The sequence below is a fragment of the Poecilia formosa genome, unplaced genomic scaffold (genome assembly GCF_000485575.1).
Source record: "Poecilia formosa unplaced genomic scaffold, Poecilia_formosa-5.1.2 Scaffold96, whole genome shotgun sequence".
Classification (NCBI taxonomy): Eukaryota; Metazoa; Chordata; class Actinopteri; order Cyprinodontiformes; family Poeciliidae; genus Poecilia; species Poecilia formosa.
In genome coordinates, this window is record NW_006800035.1 from 1852113 (window position 1) to 1868977 (window position 16865).

At 40.2% G+C, this 16865-nt stretch overlaps 1 protein-coding gene across 3 annotated transcripts in view; it reads left to right on the forward strand.

The window, feature by feature from the left end:
- The window catches only part of LOC103142400 (septin-7-like), a 33263-nt gene that overhangs the window by 12076 nt on the left and 4322 nt on the right, over positions 1-16865 (forward strand). The window contains exons 4-14 of one of the 3 annotated variants that reach the window (XM_016674467.1): positions 311-417; positions 8167-8267; positions 9212-9346; positions 10138-10255; positions 11562-11654; positions 11773-11869; positions 13167-13218; positions 13654-13779; positions 14135-14155; positions 16054-16189; positions 16265-16416. In XM_016674467.1, coding sequence (XP_016529953.1) covers positions 311-417; positions 8167-8267; positions 9212-9346; positions 10138-10255; positions 11562-11654; positions 11773-11869; positions 13167-13218; positions 13654-13779; positions 14135-14155; positions 16054-16189; positions 16265-16414 — 1136 coding nt within the window. In that variant the 3' untranslated portion in view covers positions 16415-16416. Of the gene's footprint in view, positions 1-310; positions 418-8166; positions 8268-9211; positions 9347-10137; positions 10256-11561; positions 11655-11772; positions 11870-13166; positions 13219-13653; positions 13780-14134; positions 14156-16053; positions 16190-16264; positions 16417-16865 lie in introns of those variants that run through there. The other 2 variants (XM_007558446.2, XM_007558447.2) reach the window with 2 other exon arrangements.

Sequence of the window (16865 nt, forward strand, 5' to 3'; positions counted from 1 at the left end):
AAATGCGAACAGGAAAATAATTTACTCACAGACAGCCCTTCCATCCTGTCTGTCTTTTCCTTGCCTAATGTTATCAGTTGCTTATTTAAGAAGAAGGAGATGTGGGGGGGTGCAGAGGGGTCATTTCCTGTGTGAATCTGAAACATGTGAAGAATGTCTGGCTGCAGAAGACTGCAGCAGAAATGGAGATGATAAACATCTGCAGATTGTGTCAGTTTGGCCTGAAGAAGGCGATTAGAAACCCAGTGGAGCATTCTTCTGCTCTCTCCCAACCAAACCAGTCACTCTGTCCCTGTTCTTTGTCTTGCAGGAGAATCTGGCCTGGGGAAGTCCACACTGATCAACTCGCTCTTTCTCACCGACCTATACTCCCCAGAGTATCCCGGTCCTTCCCACAGGATTAAAAAGACTGTCCAGGTAGAGACACTCATGGAGGGCTGCTGTCCACTTGTCTCTGTCTAACTTACTGCAGTATTGTCATTCTCTCTGTCTCTCTGGATTTATATTGTCATGATAATGAAACATTTCAGTTTTATTGTATGAAGCTAAAGCTTAATGAGGTTTGCTTTACTCTGACACTAGACTGTATCAGTATCCAACCTGGGTGCTATGGTAACAGCAAGGCACCTATCTATTGCAACAGACAAGATTGAGGCAATATTTTCCTATAACATTTTCATTATGTTTCTCTAATGTCCTGCAGCCGACTGGGCAACATAGTAATTAATAAGGTGAGGCTGATACAGACTGGAAATATTTACATGTATTCCAGGTTATAATCTGTCTGTATTATAATGAGTCAGGCTTTCTTCTGCAAAAAACGTTACTGATTTTGATTTCCCATCGAAGCTTTCTCATCAAAAGTCTGAATATTATTTCTGAACATGAAGTTCTACAAACTGACTGCATTATTAAAGGATAGCTGCTGCTATATAGAACGAGGAGATGGTTTGTGTAGTCTCTGCATAATTATTGTTAGGTTCCAGGACCGCAACCACTTAATCTCATTTGTGACCATGATTGAAGTCAAAACTTTGGAACTAAACGCACCCAGATGTGTTGTTGTTTGAGCTGCAAAGTATAAGTGTCACATGTATCTTTTCATTGTGATATGAAATAAATCTATAGCCAAACCAACATGTTTATTGGAAAATGAATAAAAAGTTTTTTGCAACAGTTAGAAGCTAACTGTTGGTCTTGATTTTTATTTTTTTACCATCGGATAATAATCTGATAGTAAAAAACGGATTCTCGGATGAGAATCCGTCAAAAATGGATTCAGATGAGAATAATATATTAACTAACATGGCTGACGTGATTTTACATTATCATGGAATCTTACACAAATATAAAAATGCAGTTAATATTCATATAAACTTTTAATAAAGGGTAGTTTCTGTTTGACATTACTTGCGATTGCGATTAAACATTTCCTTTTCAGATCAGTTAGAATTACTAAATGCTTTCCATTTTTTATTTTTTTTACCACTTAACATACAATATACATATTTAGCTACAAGCTCTTTGAAAAGTGACTTTAAGGATTGCGATGTCAGAAAAACAGGAAAGGTGATGTCAAAAGCTTGGTTTTTGATAGACTTCCCTTCAAACTGTTTGACTTGGGTCACGTTTACTGGTTTCCTTCTACAAACTTCTCCCAATAGTTTGCTGGAATTTTGTCCCATTCCTCCTGTCAGAACAGGTTAGCAGCCCTCACTCCTTCTCACACATTTCCCATAATCCAGAGATCAGGACTTTGTGACATTCATTCTAAAACATGGACTTTACTGTGCATAAGCCCCTCACTAAGTGATCTGGTGCGATGCTGTGGACGGTGTCCATTTGGACGACCCACTTGGGTCCACGCTTTAACTTCCTTGGTGATGCCTTGAGATGATTTTTCCAACCGGACTCCAGCTTTTTTGTACACAGCAGCAGTCCCTCATGCAGCTAAGCATACCTACAACATGATACTGCCACCCCGTACTTCTCAGTTGGAGTGTTCTCAGGCTGCAAAGATACCCTTTTTTCTTCAGATGTAACAATGGTTGTTATGGCCAAAGCATTTCATTCTAGTGTCATTAGACTCCAAGGCAAGTCTCCAAAATAAACCTATTTGTATCTCAGTGTAGTTGAGAATTTTTTTCATGTAAAGAGCTTAAATAGAACCACTTTTATTTGACTGCAGGACACCACATGAAGTTCTAGGGGCAGCATACGCTCCATTGCCTGCCATCAACCTAAATGCAGACTATGCAGAGCAGAGCCAATCAGTGGCTTCAATAATGGCACTACTGCAATGAATGAGACACAACACAAACACCACAGGGCTGTGCTGCATTTCACTGCAGCTTGACTGAACTTACAGATGAACTTGAGGTGTGTGTGATAGTTTTATTTTCAATCTGTGAATGTAGTTTAACAGGAAGGTTATATGAGGCTTTCAACTTAAGGATTCTTAGATTTAGAACCGTAGATGAACTGTACTTGTGGAGGAATTCAGTTCTCCTCCTGATATCTTGGCTGCATAATGATTTTTAAATGATGTCACAGAAGGTCACAGTATGTTTCATTTGTTGCTTTGAAATGCATGCAGAGGTGTGCATCCGGTTAAAGCTACAGTACGTAACTTTTCTTAAAAAAGAAAAAAAAAAGTTTTTTTTTTACCTTTGTCAAACTGTCACTATATCATGACAGCAGTAGATAGATAATCTGTGTATAATGAAGGTTTTATGACCTGGTAAGAAAAATCTAGAAGCTGGAAGGTTAAAATCAAGATGTTTAGTCTGATTTAATACTTACTGCCACCCTTCCTGTTGCACCAGATTTTAGTTGGTGATTATTTCAGTTTTAATAGAGAAAGAACAACTTTTTCTGATGTCAAGCAGTTTAAAGATTAACTGCTAAAAATAACGGCTCTGCAGCAATGTGTGTTTATAATGAACTCATACTAGTTCATCACAGAAAAGAACTAGTTTGGCCACTCAGAACATGGTGGATGCAGGATATATTCTGAAACAATAGCTTGTTTTCATTTTTTATGTGTTGTGGACCAGGGATTTTATGAATAACTTTATCTGATAGTGGTATAACGTTGCCAGGTTATCTTCTACAGGATAAATGAATGCTGGATGTAATAGCTGGTTTTGGTTGATGTTTCTCTGCAGATGTTTTGTAATTGAGCCAATTAGACCCACTGCTGCAGTGATAGTAGATCTGCTCCATGTCAGTGTGTGTTGGGCCTCAAACCAAATAAGCTCCTGCTATGACAAGCATATTCTACTGAAGTATATTCTACTTCCCTGAGCCAGGAGCTTTGTGTTAGGCCCCATGTAGGCCTGGATTAAATCTTATTTATTGGCCTCATTTCTCAAAGTGACAAAGATCCTTCATACTTTTATATTTCTCATGACTTCCTTCAAACATCATCTTCAAAACAGTGATGAAAGCAACATCCTCTTCCTGTATTTGCTACACACACAAAGTATGACAGAAATCTTCATTAGTGAGTTTAACTTGACAAGTTAAAGCTTCAGAAGAAAACAGAATGAACACAGAAAACTACTGTACCATCCACCACATGATTTGTTCAATTTTTCACTCACTGTTTCTGTTTGATTGATGGGAGAAAGAGCCCTTCAGAGATTTTAATTCAATTTCTCCCACTTCCTCTGGTATATATTTAAAAGTAAAATGCTGAAGTTGTCCTGATTATGACAAATAAAGGAAGCAACAACGCTTATGAAACCAAGACTTTCAGTTTTCTGTAGATGGTTCTAGATGTCTGAGTTCTGTATTTTCAAGTGAATCTTTAGGCGTTGCTTCTGCTTGCGGTGGCAGATGGAGAGGGATCACTAACAGCCCACACCTGTAGCTTGAACTGCAGCTTCCTGTTGAAGGAGAACAAGTGAAGCAGTTGGTGTAAAGAAGGGGGGGACCTCGCCCTGCTCTGTTCATTCGGATCTTCTACTTTACTCTAAATCTCAGCTAATTCCTGGCAGCATACTGAGGGTCTCCGTCTATCCTCAACCCACTGCTGCTTCCAATTTGTTTACACCCCTGAGCTCTTAAAGGAGATTTAGGATGCGTGCGTGCGTGCATGCGTGCGTTTCCATAGACTTTATGCTTCAGGATTCACCCCTTGCTTCAGTCCTTGGGTAATTGGGGGCTTTAAGTGAAGCTTACTGGTAGATCACTGAGATGATTACAACAGAGAACAGACAGCTCTTGTTCTTCAGCTCTCCAGGAACCACAGACTGAAGATTTAGACACATTTGTGGTTCCTTTATTGGCAAAGGCTGCCAGAATGTGATGACACTGCTAGGAATGCAGTTTGTCATATAATCCAGTTGAGTAAGTCTGGGTGTTAGCTGGACGTGAGAAAACCTGGGTGGGTGTCTTTGTAGTTCCTGGCTAATTTGAGTGCAAGAGGCAGGGACTTGGTGATTAGCCAACAAGCTGCCTGGGGAATGAGTGCATTCTTGTCCCGCTGACGCACAAACACGTCCTGGGTTCTAGTTCAGGAACTAGTTCACTGAAAAGTTAGTTTCATTTAGCTCAGGACAAGCATGTACAGGTGTGTCATATAGGGGTGGAATCTTTTGCTATCTTGCAATTTGATTTTGACTTTTAGGGCAGCAATTTCATTCACAATTTTCGAGTCAAACCAATTATTCATAATGATTTATACTTTAATCTAAAGGTATGCAGTCTTTGTAGTTATTTAGTGAATAATCATACAAATGTACATAATTCTTCATCACAACAGATAAACGTTCAGTATTCATTTCCTCTGTAGATAGAGAATGTCCTGCATGGATAGAAAATGGAGGCCAACAAACATTGGATTTGTTTTATTTTTTAAAATCAATTTGACATTTTAAATTAAACATTTTTAATCGAAGTAATGAGAATCAGGATTCTTATGTGAATTTATTTATTTATTTTTTTGTTTTTGGCTTTCCTCCAGTGTCATAGGTCAGAGTACATTCTGTTGGGATGTTAGTCATTGGGAATCTGTTCTTAAGTCGGTGTGTACCAGTTGACTCTACTGGATCCTTGGCATTGTGGGAAATTGTTTGATTTGACAGTTTGATTTGTCTGTGAAGAACAGCTGAACATTTTGACATGTCATGAGTCATTTGTACTCATATGTACGTAACAGACTGAACCTGTACACTAAGAGTTATTACCTAAACCACATGCTCATGGCCAGCTGTGTGTATTGATGTCAGGTGTTGGAGGCCCCTCTGAAAGCCACATCATGCTGCCACCTCCTGCAGGACCACAGAGATGCTTTTGGACAACTGAGGACATTTTCATTTCCTTTTCTCACCTTTCAGCTTAGAACCGCTTGTGTGTTTTCACTCTGCCTCAGCTCCAGTTGTGTTGATCTGCTTTTTCTATAGCTCCTAGCTGTTGATGCTAATTTTAGCTGATTTTGATGTGCCTTTATGAACTAGAACATTAGAAAAAACAGATGCATGATTAAAAATCTCTTTTCTGACCTTGTGAAAACAATCACTGCAAACTGGGCTTTACTTATCCTAGCATCTTATATTAGCCATTAGCATGGCTATCACTAGAAAACCATCAGTCTGTGTGTATTTCCCAGAGAATTGATTCCCTTGTCTCTGCTCTGATAAAATAAAAAGGATAAGACAGAGCAACTTTGCTGAAGGTCTGTTCAGCCTTCCTGTTATCTGCTCTCTCTGACTCTCTTTGAACCGTTGAACCGGATGTGGTAGAAAACACTCTTCTTTAAAAAAACAAAAAAATCTAAAGTCTTTGTGCTTACTCTGACTTCATCTTTAAACATCTTACTGATTCTGCAAACTGAAAACTTTGAGTTTTCAACACTAGGAATGTGCATTGAAGAGTGTTGCTTATAGAAGTGACTATAGGAGAATTTCTGGCTTCTTTAAATTTATATGTACTGAGACTAGGAGCCCTGGATACTTTCTGCCCTGAAAAACCTTATAAAGAAGTATACCTACCTTGAATAGAGAAAGGAACAATGTTTGGAGCCCAACTGGAAAAATGCAGCTGCTTGAGGCTCCAGGTAGCTGCTTGGCCAGGCTGGTTTGGAAAATACAGTGAAGTATGATTGGAAACTGAGTTTCACCATAGCTTTTCTTTTACTTTAAAATCTGCTCTGATGACCTGGTAATCATGTGTTTGGACCACATGTTACATAACTGCATTACTCACCCAACATCCTGGGAAACTGACCAAATCATCCAAATAGACGTAAAGCAACATAAAATACATGAATGAATTAGTGGAGTTTTCATTAAACTAAGTTCAACTTCTAATGGATGCCTTGGTTCAGTTTTGGAAATTTAATGTTTAATCAAATCACATATGGTTGAAAAGTAAAGTGTTCATCTTTGTGTAATATTATGAATAAACTGTTTAGTTTCAGCCACATGATGAGGCTAATATTAGCTTCCAGTGTGGGACTCTTTGAAAACCCCCAGTCATAAAAGTGACAGCAGATAACATCAGTAGAACTGAGGCTAGCTTATCTGGGTGCAGGAGGTGCAGAACATGTTTTTACAGGAAGGAAGTAAAGGATGACTTGGTAGATTGTTTTGCTTCAGAACACATGCAGAATGTGCTCCTGTCTCACCGGGACAGTCCTTCTCCCCCTGATGCACCTAAGCAGGAAGGCGGATCTGGTCTCCAGCTTTTTCCCATGAGCTCACTGTTTTTATGGGGCGTGTCTGGGGATTGAGTCAGCCCTGTTGCGCAGTAGATGGAAGTCTGTTTCAAGCTGTCTCTACAGCTTGAAACAGCAACAATCCTACTCACTTACACGAAGGTCAACCAGTCAACATCTCCATAAGTCTTTTACTTTGAAACATAATAATTTATGGTTTGTTTTAAATTAAGTACTCTTAAATGAATGCAGTTATGTTTTTTGTTTTCTGTTTTTCAGCCTTCCTGGTGGGAATTTTAAATATAAATTGTTGTTTTTAATTTAAATTAGCAGTGACACTTTATTTGATGGAGTGTGTATAATACAGACATGTCACTGTCATAAACATGACGTAACACCTGTCATGAACATGAACGAGTTTTTATGAATGTCTATGACTGTTATCATGAAATGTCATTCGGTAAATAATGACACTTTTAATGCAAAGTTGCATTGAAAGTCCATTAAAGAGCCAACTCTGCATTATTTTGTAAATAATGACACTTAGTTGGCACTTTGTCTAATATAATGAATAAACCATATAGAATCAGCCACGTTGGAGTGAAGGAGCATCGTTCTCTTCCTGACAAGCAGTGACTTTAAGGTGTAGCTCTAAAATGCAGCCACTGGTGAGCCGCTTGTGAACTCAAGCATTGTGAATGAACCAATCAGAAGTTTAAAATGCTGTTGCATCATTTGGGCTTACCAAATAGGAATAGTAATAAACTTCTGGCTTTGAAGTAATGAAAAATAATTATTTTAATTCTGTTTGGGAACCCAAACTAATTTTCATCAACCTATCTCACCTAATTTGTCTTCTGGATCTGCTCAAAAACAAACAGACTCAAAGAACAGTCTGTCTGAGTCTGAACTTTCACATGTGCTAATTATTTGTTGTGTATATGTGTAGAAATTTAACTGACTTAACACTGTAAATACCACCATATTTATGTGTATATTGCATATATTTCTTACATTGTTTGCACTGTTGTGGAGCTGACTTTAATCTCGTTGTACATGTGTACAGTGACAAACATTAGATTCTAATTCTGACCGACTGGCTGCATCTCGTCTCTCACTCAGAGGTTTCCTGTTGAAAGCAGCATGAGGGAAGCCGAGGTCGGCTTGAGATCTGCTGATTGAATCAAAGTTGATCTGCTGATCACGAGTTGTGTCTCGACCCCACACTGGTCTGCTGATCAAAGCCCACTCTACCCCTCCCCCAACCTTATTGATGCCTTCAGAGGCATCTTTGTTCTCTTGGTTCTTCCTCACCAAACAAACATGATCCGTGCTGCTCTTACTTGTTATGTTGAGGGTTCTTCCATTGCTTTATGGGAACTTCCATGTTGTGATTGCTCTGTTTGTTTTTTTTCCCCCAAGTTTTCCTCAACAAAGTGTTGTTTCTAAATGAGACTATAACCAACACAAATCCCGTTTTCTGCATTTGTTCTCATTGATGACAGGTGGAGCAGTCCCAGGTTCTGATAAAGGAAGGAGGGGTCCATCTTCTGCTGACCATCGTCGACACGCCTGGCTTTGGGGACGCCGTAGACAACAGTAACTGGTGAGCTCATCCATATGATACTGTTGATGGCTGCAAAAGAATTCATTTTGCTTAATATTTTTCCCCTTTTTATCTGGTTCTAGCCACAAACGTTTGTGTATTTTATTTTAATGTTCTGTGATAAAACAACACAACGATGAACATAAATGTGAAGTGGAAGAAAAATTATTTGTGGCTTTCAATATTTTTTACTAAAAAACACCTGAAAAAGAGTGTTTTGATGTTTCCATCAATAAAATCCACTGGCAGGAAGAACTTCCATCTGCAGTTCAGCAGTAGCCATGTAGAGGGACATGGCAAATAAATGACTGGTGCTGTGTCTGGTGAAAACACTACATATTACTGGTACCATGTCCCCATGGTGAAACGCGGTGGTGGCAGCATCATCATGGGGGAAAACTTTTCTTCAGCAGAGAAGCTGGTCAGACTTTCTGGAAAATTGGATTTAGCAAATTTTGGAAAGAAACTTTGTAATCAGTCAAGGAGCTTCAGCTCTCAGCATGATAGTCACAGTAAATATCCCACCATAGCTATAATCAGGTAGTAAAGAACAGAATGGCCCAGTGTTGAGCTCTACAGGCAGACAGGCTTTCCATCTGACCCAAATGAACTTGAGCTGGTGGTTTATAAAAGACAGAGGAAGCAAGTTTATGTTGAAACCTGTGAAACCTGCTTCTAAACAGTATTCATTCAGGGAAGATGAACACAAATACGCACCAAATTTTTCAGATTACAATCAGTACAAAAGTTTGGAAACCATGTATAATTTTCCTTCTACTTCACAATCCTTGACTGCTTTGTGCTGGTCTGTCACATGAGATTCCAATAAAATACATACAAGTTTGGCAAGTTTATAGATGTTAGACTGTAGAGCAGAATGTTAGACATCCATCTTTTTTTTTTTGCTCTGATATTTAACCTTGAATTCTAATCCCCCTCTCCAGCTGGCAGCCGGTGACCGACTACATCGACAATAAGTTTGAAGACTTCCTCAACTCAGAGTCACGGGTCAACAGACGGCTGATGCCGGACAGCAGAGTGCACTGCTGCCTGTACTTCATCGCTCCGTCTGGTCATGGGTGAGTGCTGCTGGGCAGTTTCAGGTTGTGATTGCTAACAGGACGCTCTGTGTGTTTACACTTCCAACGCGGCTGACTGCTGGCCATGCTCAGGGCAGTCCTGCCTGCGGCCTCCTAGCTGGCTAAGCGGCTGGAATAATATTGGTGTAATCTTCCCTGAGCTCACTGACCTGGAGACCTCATTCCTCTCATCTGCTGCTGCTGCTGCCAAACTTCCTCACACACACACACACACACACACACACACACACACACACCTACACACACACCAGGCCACACAGGACTCCTTAACCAGAAGAGGGTTTTGTTTTTGATGCTTGTTGAGCCCTTTGGCCCACAGTGACCCGGTGTGCTGGACTGTGTCCACCTCTGAGGTCCACCACCATATGGGCTGAGTTTATTTGCAGCATCTGCTGCTGAATGGGGAGTCTGGGTTTCTGCTCCTCAGACTGTCAGAACAACAGCTTTTATAGGCTGGGAATGTGTCCTAAACATGTTGATAACAATGCTGATTCTGATTCAGATATTATTGACCTTCTATTGTAATAAGTTTGTGTGTGTAATGGTCCCAGTCAGGTGCCTGAGTCAGTGCAATTCATTGTCTGTAGTTCTGGTTTTGAGACCCACCAGACCCTGTCTTAGACACTCTATGGCAGCAAACTGACAGCTGCACATGAGCTCCTTAAATCTGCCACAGCATACAGATCAACATTGCTTTCTGAATGAACCCAGTATCATGAATTCTTGTCTGTCCTACTAACTGAAACCTTTTGACTTGCTCCTGTCTCTAGGCTGAAGCCGCTAGACATTGAATTCATGAAGCGGTTACATGAAAAAGTAAACGTCATTCCCCTCATCGCCAAAGCTGACACAATGACTCCGGAAGAGTGTCAACAGTTCAAAAAACAGGTGTGTGTTTTACTGTCTGCCTGCAGCTGCACTCAGCCTCCTCTTCAGTTCTACAGTTTTACCGAGTTCATGTGATCCACTGCCGTTTCTCTTTACTAGTTTCCTTTGAATCATGAAGGCATCCTCAGGCTGTCCCTCCTAACACTAACATTGTTTTTTTGTGTAACTAAAAGAAGCACGTTTAGTGTTCTAAAGGTGTTCTAAACCCAACAAATACACCTTAAACTTATTGATTAAAGACTAGTTTAAATAATTGAATACATTATTACTGCTCTGTTTTGGGTCTGCATTTGCCCAAAACAAAGCCTGGGAGTACTTACTAGCATAGTGTAGCCAGGAGCAATAGGGTGGATGTGAGCAGCGCTTACACAAGGATTATTGACATCACTTCTTTCTGACTGGTGTGTTTCTACAGATGGCAGTAGGAGCTCAGAGAGGAGGCAGAGATGATCTGCCTCATGTTCTACTGTCAAGACATAGTGACAGTTTTAGCAAATATGTTTAAAAAAAAGACCTACATCAGAATTACATCCTGCAGTTTTAACAGGAAACATTTACCTCTTCATCATACACACATATACCTGGATACTGGTCCAACCCACACAGTTTCATGCTCACTACAGAAACCACAACATTTGAATTGTCAGTCACTGTGATTGTAGCTGTGACTTCAGGACACAGAATTCATAGCTTCCTGTTGATTTCTCTGTTCTGTCATGGTTGATATTATTTTTTGCTCCACCTACTTTTTTCCATTTAAGTCACTTTCGTCATGTTTGATGTTTTATATATATATATATATATATATATATATATATATATAATGAATGCCTCATCCAAACTGTCCTGCTTATACCGTATTAAAGAAACAGACCTAGTTATTATTTGATAATTATCGTGACAGATCATTTTCCTGTTGATGTTATAAAGTGTTTGAGATTCTGCATCAGCCTGCAGGATTTTCAATGCACTCTAATAAATATCTCCAGATCAGTTATTTGTTACATTACAGCTCATATTAATCTACTTTGTTGCTGATTCAATCATTTTAGTTTAATAAATTAAAGTCAATTTATTACACAACATATCTTTATTATGTAGTCTCATAGACTATAGGTTTGTGTTGTTTAATGACACTGATAACAGCTGCACTAACGCTGCTTTATAACGTCAGAGTGTCTCGTTAGAGCAACCTGGCTGATGGTCTGAGCCCCCTGTTGTGTATTGACCCCTTCAGCTGTAACTATTGATGTTTCTGGGTGTTTGTCTCACATCCCACACCCCTCTGTTCCTGTGCTGCATGCAGATCATGAAAGAAATCCATGAGCATAAAATCAAAATCTACGACTTCCCAGAGACAGACAATGAAGAGGAGATGAAGATGATAAGAAAAATTAAGGTCAGCTCTTTCTTGACGCTCCTTTGAGACTTTTGAAATGGTTTCAGATGCATGCTTGTGGTCATGGGTACATGTGTCTCTAGCCATGTAACCGGTTTCCTCTCCCTCCTGTCTGCAGGACCGTTTACCCCTTGCTGTAGTCGGCAGCAACACGATCATTGAGGTCAACGGGAAGCGGGTCCGGGGCAGGCAGTACCCCTGGGGCGTGGCTGAAGGTGAGAGCTGTTAGCTCATCAATAGCAGCCAGTGGGACGTCCCACTCATAAACACCTCACAGTTTCCACGCATGTTGAGCTGCTGACACACTGGATAAGCTACTGGCTGCAGGACAGCCAGTAGCTTATCACTAAGAGAAACGCATAATGTAGATTTTTTTTCACAAATGCAAATTCTTATTCTGATGCACATTGTCAACTTCCTAAAATAATAGACTAAAAGTTATTTTGGCAAAGAAATTCCCCCGTTTTATTGCCAAAAGATGATTTAGGCGAAAAAAATCACTTTTGGAAAAAAAAAGACCAAGGCCATTATTTTAGGAAGGTGACGATAATGAAATGTACTGAATCAGAGAGAGAAAAGAAGAGAGAATGTGAATCAAACATATTGAAATGTGTGGTTATATGTGACAGTCATGTGGTGTGAATATTATTGAAATGCATTTTGAATATTGTAAGTTCCCAACATCAGCTTGTTCCATTTTTGATGACAAGATGACTAACTTGTAGCATATAAAGGCATATAAAGTTGGCATAACTTCATATGCCTTAACTCTAACCTTTAAAACTACATTTCTGTATATAGCTCACGTGAAGAAAAGCTTAATCAGAATAAAAGAGTGTTACTCTGAGGCAGGCAGCAGGACAGTCTACAGATTTCATTTGCTCAGAGGATGTGAAAGTCTCATGCTGTTTGACATGACACAGGAAGCTGCCGTGGCTCTGTGGGAAGACCTGTCGAACATCTGCAGCACACAGAGCAGCAGATGACTGAAGCAGCAAACACAAATTAAACATCATAAAGAATCTGCTTGGATCAATATGGAAAAACCAAGCCGAAGGACTGAACACAACACGGCCAATTAGATGAGTTGTAGGCGTGCTGCTATGAAACTGGTTTTGGGCGAGGGTTGGCCGTCCTCTGGGAGGGAGATCTGGAATACCAAAAATGTTTTTGGCAACATGTCAGCATAAATATAAGAGCAGGCGGGGAGAAAGCGAGGTGGAGGGCAAGGTCCCTGAGAAGCTATGCAAGTCACTCTACCACAGAGAAACCTCAGAGGACTGTGGTGAGCTTCACTGTAGAGGAATGCATGGGATGCCACACTGTGGCATGTTACAGTACTGCAGCAGGCAGGCTAGTTTTTACCTCGCTTAGTTCCACACTGAGCTGCTGCCTGGTGCACATTTAGATGTAAAGAATAATGACTTAGTTTTCAAGGAAAAGTCAGTTTGGGAACACTGTGACACCTCACTGTTAGCAGCTCTGTTTCAATCATTCCTCTTTTATCTGCAGTTGAAAATGGAGACCACTGTGATTTTACTATTCTCCGTAACATGCTGATAAGGTGAGTGAAAGCCCACATCTCTCTACAGCTTTTACAGCCTAAACAACCATTTTTACATGCAGGACAGCCAGTTAAATGTCATTTAGAGCCACAAATTCTACATGACTTTCTGAAAAAAGACAGCTTATAATTTTAGATGAATGTCTTTTACAGGAAATGTGTTGTCCTTTTGAAAGACCCACCATTTGATTTCTATTTTTAGGATTTAAAATAACGATCAAATTATAAAGGACTAGAACCTATGTTTGTTGTTATATCTAAAATTAAAAATATTAGCTGGTTCTGAATTTTTTGCCGGAGTTATTAAGAACCATTGTTGCAGGTTGCAGACCCCTGGTTTACATGAACTCACTCGTATGACATTGCAGCTTACCAAACAAAAAGTCCTGTTGAGTCATCCCATAGAGGAGGTAATAGATTTCTTCTTGGTTTCAGGACTCATATGCAGGACCTGAAGGATGTCACTAACAACGTCCACTATGAGAACTACCGCAGCAGGAAGCTGGCTGCTGTCACCTATAATGGAGTTGACAACAATAAGAACAAGGGCCAGCTAACCAAGTGAGTTTACCACACCAACCTCCTACAGGTCACATTAATGAAGAAAAGGCTCATAGGGTTGGCTTAGCAGCCCAGCTGGAGGTTCTGGGAGCTGATTGCTCCCAGTTTGACCCTGAAGTTCCTTTTAGACCACAGACTGACTAAAGCTTCACTGATTCCTTATCCAAACAAGCCAGCACTAACCCCCACTAACTGGTCATCAGCTGGATTTAATCCAACTCTATCTGAGGCACCATCTGACTGCTAAACCAATAGCTCCAACTGTCTCTATTCACCAGCACACTGTCACAAGCTAATGCATGATTTATGGCAGCATGCTAAGTGTCTGTGCGTTTCTTTCTTTCTTTGTTTTTAGACCTGACACACCTGATGGCATGTAAGTTACCTCACTTCTTCACTCCCTTGAGAAAAGGCTCCAGCTTCGCCTCTCTCTTGACTCCTGTCTTTTTTTCAACTGCATTGCGTTTAGTCTGTTTGCTCTCTATGAAATCTGGGGGTTTTTATCAGGGAATGCTAGATCCATGCCAGGTAGAGGAATTGGGTGAATACAACATGAGATGAACATGAAACCTAACATGCTTGTTTTCTAAAAACTGAAGAAACTTAGGGTTCATTCTCACCAGCCGTTTAGCCCACTTTAAAACCAACTGCAGTTTGTTTGTCTAGAAAGTCTGGTTCATTTGGGGAGATGTGAATGTAGGTCCTGATCAAACTAAGCCAGGCTTGGTGACTGTTTGCTGTCTGGAACACAGAGATAGATGTCGACAGAAAACCAGGGAGTAAAGACATCAGCAGAAATGTGCTATGAGAAAACATTGTTGTTGCTCATCATTATGAGGTCATTTCCAAGTTCATTTGACTACCAACTGTCGTAGTTCTTTGGGCTTGTGGTGAGCCAGCTACAAACTCCATTGTAAACTTCAGTCTTCTAGATTAAAATGTGAGGCCGGTTCTCCTACAGCTAAGGATTTTTGAGACCTTCCAGGAAACAGCCGATCATCTGAAGCAGAGCAGCTGGAGGACAACTGACTGAACTGTTGGAAGAAATCTGTGGGTTAAAATGTCGGAGAGCAATAAGAGACTGGAGAGGTCTGAGCAGAACAAGTTACTGCTGCTGAATGTGGAGTTACAAGCTGCGTGGAGCAGACCTGCTGGGTTCACTCACAGCCTTGGTTTGTGTTCACACATCCTGTTTTGCTGTTCATCTCACCTTGCATTTACCTTTTCCTAAGCCATTCATTGTTGGACATAGATAAATATTTTCATCTGGAATCAATAAAACCTTTACAAATGCTAAAACATTCAGCTGTGTAAGCTAGCTGTGTAAGCTAGCTGTGTAAGCTAGCTGTGAGCTAGCTCTCGGCCTAGCTGGTGAGCATTAGAATCACCAGCTGGCCCAGGTCATGATGACACTTTACTGGATGATAAATTGTCCCAGAAATTATGCTGTTAAACCATATTGTCATTTTTTGACCATTTTCAACTAATATAGTTATAATAAATGAAAACCAATGCACACCCTCTGAAAAAAACATCCATTTATAAAATCATTTAACAGTGGAACTAGAGAAAACATTTTAAATATTCAAAATAAATGAACAAAACAACATTAGCTAAAACAGATAATTAGTTATTATGTTTCAACAATATTAATCCATTGAGCTTAGGGAGGGAAAACAGGCAAGAAAAAAAGAGGAAACTAACCACTTGGTTCTGGGTGTCAAATGTTTGCAGCATTAAAGGGAAGTATCTCTTTGAGCTCATTATTAATTTATCGTGCGGTTAGTTGTTTTGTTGCTTATGATGACACAAACAGATCATTTATAATCACCAATATGTTATGTATAAATCCCCCCTCAGCTCCCACTGGCCCTTCCAGGCAGACGTTAGAATGCTGATCGATGTGTTTCTCAGAGATCTGGCTGGAAGTCAGAGGGAGCGTAGTTCATCTGGGTGACTGTCTGGTTTTCAGCCACCAGGAGAGCCTTCCCAATACATCATAATGAATATCAGTGAAATGATATTAGCTTCCATACCTTCTGCTCAGAGGGAAACAAGAACCCCTCTGTCTGTGTGAAACTCTGGCTTCAGGTTTGTTCTGCTTCTTTTCTCTGTCAGCTCTCTCTGAAAGCAGTCTGCCAGAGAAGGCTTCCAATGACAACAGTCATCTAGAGCTTTCCCTCCTTTTCTACGTCTAGTGTTGGAAATTGTTCCTCTGAGAGGTGAGGAGCCTGTGAGCGACTGCTGTGTATGAACTTGTGTCCTTTTCTCCAGGAGTCCTCTAGCTCAGATGGAGGAGGAGCGGCGTGAGCATGTGGCCAAGATGAAGAAGATGGAGCAGGAAATGGAGCAAGTGTTTGACATGAAGGTCAAAGAGAAGATCCAGAAGCTCCAAGACTCTGAAGTGGAGGTACATGGCTGGGGTGGGATTAAATCTGTTTGTTTCCCTGAGCAGATCTCAGAATGGATTCTATTGTCTCTGCAGCTCCAGAAGCGTCATGAGCAGATGAAGAAAAACCTGCAAGCTCAGTACAAAGAGCTGGAAGAGAAGCGGCGTCAGTTTGAGGAGGAGGTGAACACCTGGGAGACCCACCAGAGGATCCTGGAGCAGCAGAAGCTAGAACTTAACAGGTAATGGAATGGAATACATCTTTATTTGCGTTCAACACAGAATATGTCAGAGGGGGAAAAAATAATGAGAGAAATAATAATCAAACTTTAAAAACAAAAAAAGTTTGCTTTTAAACTTTTATCTAGTTCAAAAACATTTTGAATTCGATATGCTTTTTAACAGTTATTGATTCATAACAATATGTTTCTCAAATAACAATATGTATCACAAAAGACGCGATGAATATCAATAGAAGATACATCTGGTAGAAAGTTAAATAATTTTGCTGAAGTCATATTCAGCATCACACAGCATTCTAGAAGATGTAGGCAGATTAAAGACTTTAGCCACTCAACCTCTTACCATCAGCTAAGCTAGGTTGGTGGCATCCAGGGGCGGATCTAGAAAAATATTTATGGGGTGGCAAGAGGGGGGCAGGGATTTTTTCTGGGGTGGCAGTATATATATATATATA